The 12,173-nt window shown below is 42.0% G+C and overlaps 1 protein-coding gene across 1 annotated transcript in view; it reads left to right on the top strand.

Annotated features, from left to right (window-relative positions):
- The window catches only part of WNT9A (Wnt family member 9A), a 65,556-nt gene extending 54,494 nt beyond the window's left edge, over nucleotides 1-11,062 (top strand). The window contains exon 4 of the mRNA XM_071734535.1: nucleotides 4,042-11,062. Coding sequence (XP_071590636.1) covers nucleotides 4,042-4,515 — 474 coding nt within the window. The 3' untranslated portion in view covers nucleotides 4,516-11,062. The remainder of the gene's footprint in view (nucleotides 1-4,041) is intronic.
- The last annotated feature ends 1,111 nt before the right edge of the window (nucleotides 11,063-12,173 follow it).

Here is a 12,173-nt window from a genome sequence, read left to right as displayed (position 1 = left end):
TGGGTTGGATTTTTTTTTTTTATTATTATTATTCTTTTTTTTTATCCCCTCCGTGTTGAAATGTGTTCTGTACGCTCTTGTCTAACATTGTGGGATTTCTTGCAGAGTTGGCTAGACACTTTGGCACACAAAGCGTGACAGCCCCTAACCAGGCTGGCCCAGCTGAGTCCTATAAGCAGTAACACATCTCCCCCTGTAACCCGTCACTCCTTTGAATGCTACTGTGTATTATTGGATTGCATTTGAAAAGGTCTTGGCTGTCACAGGAATGAAGTGTGACCATTGGCCAGGCTTTGCTGAAGGCCGTATTATGCATCGTGTCTTTCTAAAAATGTCTCTGTAATATCAGGATTAGGCCAGACCCCCAGTTCTCAGCCCATGACCTATTGCACATTTGCCCATGGTGCTCAGCAGGACTCATCGCCGCCAAATAATTAAGAACCGGATGGTCAGGAAGTGGACTGGAGCCAGTTCTCTGCTGTTGTGAGGCCACGATGTTGGCAGATGCCGTAACAGGCAGAGGTGGGAGGGGGGGGGGGATTTATTTTTCTTGCTTTTTCAGAGCTTGTAGATGCCCAAAAACAGGACACTTTCCCTGGTACTTTGTCAGGAGGCGGCGCTGCAAAACAAGCTCTGTTCTCGCTTGCTGCTCTATGGGGTGGTGGTACCTCAACCCCTTTAACGTCAAAGCATGGATTATTTTTGTTGAAGAACAGGGAGGTAGAATTATAAATGTTTGGTTTTAACCTGTGGACAAAACTCAGGTTCAGATCCTGTAGATGCCCAAAAGAAGGGCACTTTCACTGGTACTTTGTCAGGAGTCAGCGCTACAAAACAAAACTTCTCGCTTGCTGCTCTATGGGGTGGTGGTACCTCAACCCCTTTAACGTCAAAGCATGGACTATTTTGGTTGAAGAACAGGGAGGTAGAATTATAAATGTTTGGTTTTAACCTGTGGACAAAACTCAGGTTCAGATCCTGTAGATGCCCCAAAAAAGGACACTTTCCCTGGTACTTTGTCAGGAGGCGGCGCTACAAAACAAACTCTGTTCTTGCTTGCTGCTATAAGGGGTGGTGGTACCCATTTTACATCAAAGCATAGACTGTTTTTGTTGAAGAACAGGGAGGTAGAATTATAAATGTTTGGGTTTAACCTGTGAACAAAACTCAGGTTCAAATCCTGTAGATGCCCAAAAGAAGGGCACTTTCACTGGTACTTTGTCGGGAGGCGGCGCTACAAAACAAAACTGTTCTCGCTTGCTGCTCTATGGGGTGGTGGTACCTCAACCCCTTTAACGTCAAAGCATGGATTATTTTGGTTGAAGAACAGGGAGGTAGAATTATAAATGTTTGGTTTTAACCTGTGGACAAAACTCAGGTTCAGATCCTGTAGATACCCCAAAAAAGGACACTTTCACTGGTACTTTGTCAGGAGGCGGCACTACAAAACAAACTCTCTTCTTGCTTGCTGCTCTATGGGGTGGTGGTACCCATTTTACATCAAAGCATAGACTTTTTTTGTTGAAGAACAGGGCGGTAGAATTATAAATGTTTGGTTTTAACCTGTGGACAAAACTCAGGTTCAGATCCTGTAGATGCCCCAAAAAAGGACACTTTCCCTGGTACTTTGTCAGGAGGCGGCGCTACAAAACAAACTCTGTTCTCACTTGCTGCTATAAGGGGTGGTGGTACCCATTTTACATCAAAGCATAGACTGTTTTTGTTGAAGAACAGGGCGGTAGAATTATAAATGTTTGGGTTTAACCTGTGGACAAAACTCAGGTTCAGATCCTGTAGATGCCCCAAAAAAGGACACTTTCCCTGGTACTTTGTCAGGAGGCAGCGCTACAAAAGCTCTGTTCTTGCTTGCTGCTCTATGGGGTGGTGGTACCCATTTTACATCAAAGCATAGACTGTTTTTGTTGAAGAACAGGGCGGTAGAATTATAAATGTTTGGTTTTAACCTGTGGACAAAACTCAGGTTCAGATCCTGTAGATGCCCAAAAGAAGGGCACTTTCACTGGTACTTTGTCAGGAGGCAGCGCTACAAAACAAAACTGTTCTCGCTTGCTGCTCTATGGGGTGGTGGTACCCATTTTACGTCAAAGCATAGACTGTTTTTGTTGAAGAACAGGGAGGTAGAATTATAAATGTTTGGGTTTAACCTGTGGACAAAACTCAGGTTCAGATCCTGTAGATGCCCCAAAAAAGGACACTTTCCCTGGTACTTTGTCAGGAGGCGGCTCTACAAAACAAACTCTGTTCTTGCTTGCTGCTCTATGGGGTGGTGGTACCCATTTTACATCAAAGCATAGACTTTTTTTGTTGAAGAACAGGGTGGTAGAATTATAAATGTTTGGGTTTAACCTGTGAACAAAACTCAGGTTCAGATCCTGTAGATGCCCAAAAGAAGGGTACTTTCACTGGTACTTTGTCAGGAGGCGGCGCTACAAAACAAAACTGTTCTCGCTTGCTGCTCTATGGGGTGGTGGTACCTCAACCCCTTTAACATCAAAGCATGGATTATTTTTGTTGAAGAACAGGGCGGTAGAATTATAAATGTTTGGTTTTAACCTGTGGACAAAACTCAGGTTCAGATCCTGTAGATGCCCCAAAAAAGGACACTTTCCCTGGTACTTTGTCAGGAGGCGGCGCTACAAAACAAACTCTGTTCTTGCTTGCTGCTATAAGGGGTGGTGGTACCCATTTTACATCAAAGCATAGACTGTTTTTGTTGAAGAACAGGGAGGTAGAATTATAAATGTTTGGTTTTAACCTGTGGACAAAACTCAGGTTCAGATCCTGTAGATGCCCAAAAGAAGGGCACTTTCACTGATACTTTGTCAGGAGGCAGCGCTACAAAACAAAACTGTTCTCGCTTGCTGCTCTATGGGGTGGTGGTACCTCAACCCCTTTAATGTCAAAGCATGGATTATTTTTGTTGAAGAACAGGGAGGTAGAATTATAAATGTTTGGTTTTAACCTGTGGACAAAAGTCAGGTTATCTGTGATTACCCAAATAGTGTGTCTGCTCCCGTGCTTCCCGCAGAGGAGTCCAAAATGTAGAGCTACCACAGAGAAGGTGGAGAACATTCAGGTGGCACTTTTAGGGATGTGCTGTTGGATCTTTGTTGCAGCCTGATTCAAAAAGAATGAGATCCTTTGGTTAGCATCAGTCAGCTTATGGTCCTGGGGTCCTTTACAGCACCTTGGGGCTGTCACCTTCTTTTGTCTCACTCCAAGATGAACAACCATTGACTCTTTGCTTTCTTCTCTTCCCAACCTAATGTTGCTTCTCCTTCCCATGCTGCTTTTTCTGTTGAAAATAACCTACTTTTTCCATTCTCTCCATCTCTTATGTAAACATGGGGTTCTACCTGCTCTGCCCTATGTGATTTTTTTAATTTTTTTTTTTTTTTCTCAAAGTAAACTTGGTGGGATGCTATGGCTCGTCACTACTGGTGGAAACAACCCAACTTAACCATGTTTCTGCCACTACTAACTGGGAAATGCATGAATTTAAAGTGGAATCCTGCCTGTTGTGATATGGAGAAGTTTTTTCCATGTCCAGAATCATGTTCTGGAGTATGTGCTACCCCACCTACGTTGGTTGTGTGTGTTAAAGTACTGCTTTCCCTCTTCACTAAACCAACTCCTTCCACTTCTGTTACATCTGATATCTTTGTGCTTACTAAAATATATAAATAGGTGTTAAAATATACATTAAACTCTTAGGTGTACCACAGCTTCAGATCTTTGCCTAAGTAGATGAGTGCCTGTGTGTGGTTTACTAATAGCATTAACTACCCTCTAAAGCAATATTCTGGTAGGTAGATGTCACATTTCTAGAAACTGGGATCTTTCCAAAACAAGTGTTTTCTGCAGGGTGAGTTTTCTGCCCTCTTCCAATGGACAGTTTTGTGTTGTTGCCAGCTTTGTGCCTCCAGAGTGTCTCCTAACAAACCTTTGGACATTTTTTGCTCTGTGCCTTGATTTCTTCCCCCGTAACAGATTTTCTTTTGGGGCTGTGTGTGTCTGCAGGTCATCAAAGCTGGAGTGGAGACAACCTGCAAGTGCCACGGTGTATCTGGGTCCTGTACTGTCCGAACGTGCTGGAGACAGCTCTCTCCATTCCATGAAATAGGGAAGCAGCTGAAGCAAAAGTACGAGACATCCCTCAAAGTGGGCAGCACCACCAACGAGGCCACCGGGGAAGGGGACATCTCCCCACCTAAGAAGTCCATCCCTGGTCACAGTGATCAGATCCCAAGGACTACGGATCTTGTCTACATTGACGATTCCCCGAGCTTCTGCATGATGAGCAGATACTCTCCTGGGACTTCGGGAAGGAAATGTTACAAAGACAAGAACTGTGACAGCATCTGCTGCGGGCGAGGGCACAACACGCAGAGCCGGGTGGTCACCCGGCCCTGCCAGTGCCAGGTCCGGTGGTGCTGCTACGTGGAATGCAAGCAATGCACCCAGAGAGAGGAGGTTTACACCTGCAAAGACTGACTGACACGTCTTCTGCTTGATGGCAACCCTCGGTGATGGGAGATCTATGAGAACTACATATGGAGACAAACAGGGTTTGATTGACCTTCTGGGATCTGAAAGCTATGTTGAGACATAAGCACTTTGTAGGGTACAGGTGACCCAGCTGTGTTGCTGTTTTGTTTTTGTTTTGTTTTCCTGTAGACTGAGTTTTAATGAGGTCCAACCATGTGGAAATAAGTGCCTGTCACACTGGGGTTAGACACCAGTTGACCTTCACCTTGGTCATCCACGCAGTTTGACGAATCATTCATCCTTGGAACATCTTGATGGTTTCACCGACCCTCCATGAACTTCTGGGCTAAGATATTCTCTTTGACATAAATAACATTTACCATTTTATTCCTGAAGCTTACCCAACTGCTCGAAGAGCTAAGCAGATACGAAAGAAAAATCTTTCTGCTCAGAATGTGATGGTACGGGTAGTGGTCAATAATTTTTTTCCCCCCTCCTTCTAAAACTGGAGAGAAATGTGTAGGGAAAGCAGGAACAGCCCTGGTGCAAAGAAGGCTCTGACCAGGAGAGCCTTTGGGAGGGTAAGATCTTTAGTGACAGCTCCGTATCCGTGTTCTTTGATCACCAAATCCAGCTCAAAAAATGTTGGGTCCACCACGTTGCAGACAGAAACACATCCAAGAAAGAGGTTGGGAAGACATTAGAAAGCCAGCTGTGCCTGTTCCCTTCAGTCCAATCGTGTGTTCTTCAAAACCAGTTCCTTCAAACACCCTTTCTTTAGCACTACCACTGTCTTTATTTTTATTTTCTTTTTTTTTTTAAACCACTAAATCTTTTTGTTTTGATTTTCACTTTCTGCATGATTTATTTTTCTCTCTCCTCTTCCCACCTCCTGTTGATCTAATTCACCCTGTGGTAACTGCTTCAGAAATCTGAACTGGAACACTTTAGGCTTATGTCAGCTGAACTTGGAACGTGTCTTTCTGAGTAGAACAAGAAAAATTTGAGTGTATCTCAGAAGGCATTGCTGTCTTGTGTGGTACAGCAGCTATTTTGGACTGGATCAGACCACTGGAGGAGTTGACTTTTCTTTTACCCGGTCATCATTCCATTTACTCTAAACCATGGCAGTGGTACATGACACAAGCTGTATGTAAACCCTATGACCTTAAGATTTTTTTTTTATTATTATTATTATTATTATTATTATTTTTAACCACTAGATCAAGAACTGTATTTTAAAAATACAACTGCTAAATGGTAACCAGCTATTAGATTTGGAATAAGTAATCTGTGCAGAGACAAATTATCAAGTGGCCAGAGAAGCCAGAAAGTGACTGCAGTGGTAGATCTGTGAAATACATGGCAACCTTCAGCATTTCTTTTTTTTCCTTTCAAAAGGATGCTTATAATTCAGGATGTGATGTGGCCTTATCCTTCAGTCATCTAAAAGGGGATTAGAAGCAGCCAGTGAATGCCTCAACAAAGCTTTCTGAGGAAACACTGGAGAGCAAAAGACATCTTGTTTTGGGTTTGGTAGCAATTTTTTGATTGTCCAGTAGTAGCAATTTCCACCAGTTTTATACAAGCCATTGATCTGGTTTCCAAAAGAGGAAAGCTGGTTGGAAGTTTTCAAGCAGTAGTAGATTTCAGCCAAGTAAAAAGAAAGGAATTTTCCAAGATGGACCATTATTTTTCATATGTGTTTTTTCTTTTTATTTTCTTTTTTTATTATTATTTTTTCCCCCAGATGGTAGCCACTAATATTTAAGCTGTCCATGTGCATCTACTGGGAGGAGAAAAGATATATTTTTTTTCTTTCTTGGTAACAAATACCTGCAGTCCAGCCTGGCATCAAATCCTGAGGTGGGGGAATGGGGAGGGACAGTAGTGCTGTGGTCCTGCAAAATAAAGCATACTGTCTCACTCTATTTTTTTTTTTTTTTATATGTTTTCTTATTTGCTGTACAATTCTGGAGGTTGGAGTAGTGCTGGAAAAGGAAGAATCTGTGCAGGGTGTTTGTCCCTTCCAACGTGGCAAACACGTGGTTGTGCATTTGATGCAGGAGGTTTACAGGAAGGTCTCGTGGCCTCTGGGAGATGCACCACTTAAAAAATCCCTCCCAAACAGTTTATCTAATGGTTTAAAAACTAAACTGACTAGAAACCTATTATTCAGTGTGTGTGCACGTGTGTATGTAGATACACACATGCTGGCACTAAAATATATATATATATATATATAAATATTGAACGAACATTTATTTATTGTAAAGCCCTTCAGAAGGACCTTCTTATGGTTTCAATGTGGTATTATGTTAAATTCTCTTTCTCCCTCTGTCTCTCTCTCTCTCTCACATGTATGTGCAAACTCACTGTTACGTTTTTGTGTGTGTGTTAGAATAGCTCTTCCCCTCCAAAGCAAGGCCAGATTCAAACCTGCTCAAAACGGGAGGGTTTTGGGGTCTGAATTGTTATTTCTGGCTCCATTCTTTTTTTAAAAAACGCGTTGGTTCTTAATTAAAGAATGGGCCATAATCTATGTGCATTATTATTATTTTTATTATTAATATTATTATTATTATTGTTATATTTAAACCATGGGCCTAATTTTCCTTCTTTTCACTGGTGTCTCTGTCTCCATTGACCTCGCTGGAGTAACTCCACATTGCACTGGTGTGAGAGGAGAATGAGTCCCTAGATGCAGAAGAGAGGACAGTGTTGGCATCAATATCCTCACAGAGCAAATGCCTGGGTGGGGTGGGATTGGGGTAACTTGGTGTGTTTGGCAGTAGGGAGGAGAGAGAGAGATGGGTGGGCAAAAAGGCAACCAGTCAAAGGCTGGAAAAAAGTCCAGTCTAGAAAAAAGAGGCAAAGAGTGAATGAACTACTGAGTGAAAGAACTCTTCTGTGTATTATAACTCACGCACTGAAGCCTGGATGCTTTCTGTAAGTATTTAAAAAACAAACAAACAACCAAACAAAAACATACAAAAAAAAACCCCAAACAAAATAAGAAAAAAACCACGACAAAAAAAAAAAACAAAACACACACACACACACACACACACACACACACAAAAAGCAACAAAAAAATAACCACAAAAAGCAAATTGTATTTATGTTAATGTGGATATATTACTTGCCTGTTATATATTGTAAATAGCAAGGTTTATTCTCCTGTGGTTAAAAAAAAAAAAATTATAAATAACTAAATAGTAGTGAGGCACATGTGTTAAATGTATAGGCAGTGTATAAAATATACTAACATTCTGAAATCAGGAGAACTTGTCTTCTTGGCCTTTTGACCTAGGGTGGTAAACCATATGTGGGTTATTTTTCTTCTTCTCCCACCACCACGCTGTGTGTGTTTTGGGTGCAGGGGCATGTTTAGTTCCAGCATTTTCTGATGTTTGCCTTATCTTTGAAGGAAAAAATGGGGAGGAAAGCCTCATTTTGGAAAAATCCAGTGGAGCTTGAGTAGGATGAAACAAGTAGCAGCTGGTAAAAATGATGTCAAACCCTCTCAAAACTCTCTCAAGAAAATCTGGGTTTTCTGTGTTGGAATTGAACAAACCCATGGAGGAGAAGCTTTTCTTGTGCTAAACCATACAAAAGTTCAGAAAGCCTTAGATAAAAGACCCTGAAGTTCTGGAAAAAACCTTAGGTGGTGTCCTGAAAGAAACACTTTTGTTCCAGCTGAATGACCCTGGATTTTTCCAGAGAGGTTGATTCTACCACCACGTCATTGGATCTCCAGTGCAATTCAGTGAAATTGCTTGTTTTTGTAAAACTACTACAAGAGTGTATTTGGGTCCCTGAATCTTTCATGGTGTCATTTCATATATATATATATATTTATATATATATATAAAGTGCAAAACAACTTCTCCCCTTTTTCTTACCCCCAGAGAAGCAGGTTTTTTGCAGCAGATGTAACTGGAGAAGGACAGATGGGTGTAGGGGAGGTCTCTGGTGTCTGATCCCCTTTTATCCCCTGTCTCCTCAAAAGTGTCAAAGTGTTGGTTCTCCTAAGCTGATCCAGCAAGACTTGCAAGATCAGTTTTGGGGTGGGGGGGGGGTGCAACCATTATTTATATAACTTTTTTTATTAATTTTTTAAAAGAGAAGTTAGCTGATGGAAGAATATTTTTATTGAATAGTGCATTTAGTTATGTCAGAAATATAAAAAAAAAAATATATATAATATTTTTGTAAACAAGGCAAACTGAAAATGTTTGCTGTTTTATATTAGAATTTTCTATTAAAAGAAATAAAACCCCACACAAATAATTGTTGCACCCGTCATCTGTTTTTTTAACAAGCTTCTATTCTGTGTGACTGACTCATATATGCCAGATGTAGAGACATGCAAAACAAGTCCTAAACATTACGTTCTCCTTGTCTTTCAGCTCTCAAAAGACTCGAGTTAGTGAAGCAAAAAGTGTTTAAACAAAGGGGCTTTTTCATTATTATTGCAGGCAGTGAAAATGGGTTCTGGAGAACGAGTAGTTTGTAGTGAAAATACAAAAACCTACTCTGACACTTCAAGCTTACCCTTTTTCACTTGTGGATCCTGGTCTTGGATGGCTCTGGATGTAGGAAAGCCAAAACTTATTTACAGTAGCTTGATGGTTGTTGTTGATCTCAGTTGGCCTGGGGAGAATGACTCTTAAAAAGGTCATTGGGGAAAAAAAAAAAATATCAGTAAATCTGAGTATCTGGGAAGGTTAAATGAAAAGGACCAAACTCCAGGTTTGACCTAGCACCAGGAATTTTTTATCTATTGGAACGGGGCAGTGTAAAATGGGGGAAGCTGGAAACTTGGTGATTTAGGAAGCCTGTCCTTCATCTCTGGAAGCAGGGGATGAGTTATGGACCATCTGTTTTCCAAAGAGCTTCTGGGATCGTTGATTTGGGGTCCTGAGCAGGGGTGAAATAATTTCTGAGGATTTTTTTGTGGTCAGGCAGCTCGTACACATCTGCCTTCCTTCAGTCTAGGTCTTGGGTTTCTTTGTTAATTGTTTTTCAGCTGCCCTGCTTTAGCCAACGTATATTAAGCTGGTTTGGCTGTCGTAGGATTGGATGAGAATCCAGATGAAGGGGCAGACTTCTCAAGGGGACTTTCATGGAGTAGATGGTGCTTAAGGTAATTTTCTGGTGGATTAAAGTGCCTGTGAAAAATTCCTCAGTTGATGTTGCGGTAAAATTCGGTCTGTTCTGTACTGGATAAAACAGGTGCAGCAAAGCTCTTTGTTCCCCAGTTTATTTGGCTCTGCAGGCACATCTGTTGGGTTGGGTCTGGTTTCCATGGTCGGCTCATCCCAGCTTTTTTTATTTTTCAGGATGCTAACTAGGTGATGACTTTCGGAGAGCAACATTTCCCTGCAAGAGAAATATAGTGCTTTTTATCACCATCACTGCCCGTGTAGCTTGAAGGAGGCTCAGTATGGCACAGGATCAGACCTCCAAAGATCTATCCATTGCCAAGTGAGCCATGGATATTGCCACTGACTAACTTTTAGATCTGTTTTTTTGACTGGTGAATACTGGATTCGACCAAGCTGTTTACATATTCCAGGATAGAGAAGCAAAGGGAATCTCCAATATTTGTGGGTGGGGAGGAAAAGCAAATGGGTATTGCAGGCTTGGTTCAGCTCTGGCATCATGGTAGGCTTCTTGTAACTACATTTCTTCTTGAGCAGGGAGTGAGTAGGGTGTAAGACCATCAGTGGTTCAGATGCATAAAATTCAGTAGGCTACCAGGGGCACATCTGAACAAAGCAGTTTTTCTCAGTTGCTGCAGAAAGTTTTCAGAAATGGGCAAAACCCTTCTCAGCAGCACTGGGCAAGTTGATCCAAAGGGATGGGAGATTTCTCCCTCCCTCCCTCCCTCACTCCTCCCTTTCATCACAGGGCTGCTCAGGAAAGTGGGAAGAGCCTGGAGCCTTTTTCCCTTGGATAAGGAGTCTGCAGTCAGTGTAGGCACCTCCGGGTGTTTTGGCTCCTGTGGAGGTGCCAGTTTCTCCCTGCTGGCAATAGAAGGGGATAAAGACATAGACAGCCAGGTTAATAAAGGTGGGGATGAATTCAGGACTACTCAAAGTATGTGTAGATAATAATTTGGTAAGTGGTATTTGTAGGCCCCCCTTGGGGATGGACTCATCTGAAACAGCCACCACCAAACCAGCACAGAGATTTTCTCCTGTTCTGCCTCACTTCAGTCTCTAACAATGCCCTTTGAGGCTTGAATGTAAAGTCTAGGATTTGTTTTGCACACTTGGGATGGCATTTCCTTTTAAAGGGAGGTGGGAATACTAACATGAAGGATTAGTATTTTTCTTTTGGGTTGTTTTTTTTTTTTTTTCATTTTTTTTCCAATGTCTTATGGGAGCCTAAGTTATTTTTCTCTACCTCATATGTACAGCTTGTAGGTATAAATCTGATTCTGAGTGACTGTTGAGAATGTATTTAAGTTATTTAACATCTTTGTATAACAAAAAAAAAAAAAAAAGCCAGAACAAATGAAACAATAAATGTATTTTAAATTATACTTGAAGCGTGATCCTCTTTCTTCACATCTATTGAAAAAGGTTTATGTTAAGTGGCTGTGGGAGCCCCTGTGCCTTCCTAAACATTATTCCTGACCTCTGGTCCTGGAGCCAGCCTCTCACTGTGGATAATGTAAGCCTCAAAAGACTGTAAAGCCTTGGAGGGTGGCAAGTGAGCTGCCTGGATGAAGTAGGATGCTGTGTTTCCAGGATGAGGTCTCATTATGCTTTGGGAGAGGTGAAGTGACCCCCACTGATTGGTTTGAGGGGTGGAGATCCTCATCTTTGTCATCTCATGGAAGTAGTGGTCCCCTTGGAAAGCTCCAAGCTCCCAGGTTTTGAGGGGAATGGGTGCTCACAGCCTTCGTAGGAGCCAATGTTCTCCTTGGCTCTCTGTAATAATCATTACCTGCAGAAAGCAGAGCCAACAGCTCCTTAACCAGCTCAGCTTTGGGAACAGTTAACCCTGGCCAGGTGAACTCTCAGATCTCTCATTTTGAGGTCCCTGAGTTATCCTTTCCATCACAATTTAGTGCCTCAGAAGTTTAAATATAATCATCCTCTTAGTGTTACCAGGAGCTGGAAAAAAGGATTTATTCTAATTTTTCATGACAACGGGGTGACTTGTCTAGAGCAAGGCCAAAACCCTCAGATTCCTGCACATCGGTTGTTCAGGGTTCTCACTGATTTACTAAACATTTCTTGGGTGGAGATAAGTTGTGAAAAGTGCAACAGTGTGATACAACACTTGTGTCATCATGACACTGGATAATGATCCCATCACCTCTGAGGATGGGCAGTACTGAGGAGCCATTTCCCTCCTCCCCAGCCCAATCTTCTACATTCCCAGTGGAACAGCTCACAGAGTTTGATCTGATCCCTGGAGGTGTTTAAAAGGTGTTTGGACCTGGTCCTTAAGGCCATGGTTTAGTAGTTATAATGGTGTTGGCCAAAGGTTGGACTGGATGAGCTTGGAGGTCTCTTCCAGCCCAACCATTCTGTAATTCAGAATTCTAAATTCACTGTTACAGAGTGCTCTGGTTTGGGCCAGGCACTGTGCTGATCTTTTGAGCACTATAATGTTAAACAAGCTCAGGAGGTTGATGGATTCCA

The sequence above is a fragment of the Heliangelus exortis genome, chromosome 2 (assembly GCF_036169615.1).
Source record: "Heliangelus exortis chromosome 2, bHelExo1.hap1, whole genome shotgun sequence".
In the NCBI taxonomy this organism is placed as follows: Eukaryota; Metazoa; Chordata; class Aves; order Apodiformes; family Trochilidae; genus Heliangelus; species Heliangelus exortis.
This window is presented reverse-complemented; position numbering and strand designations above follow the sequence as displayed.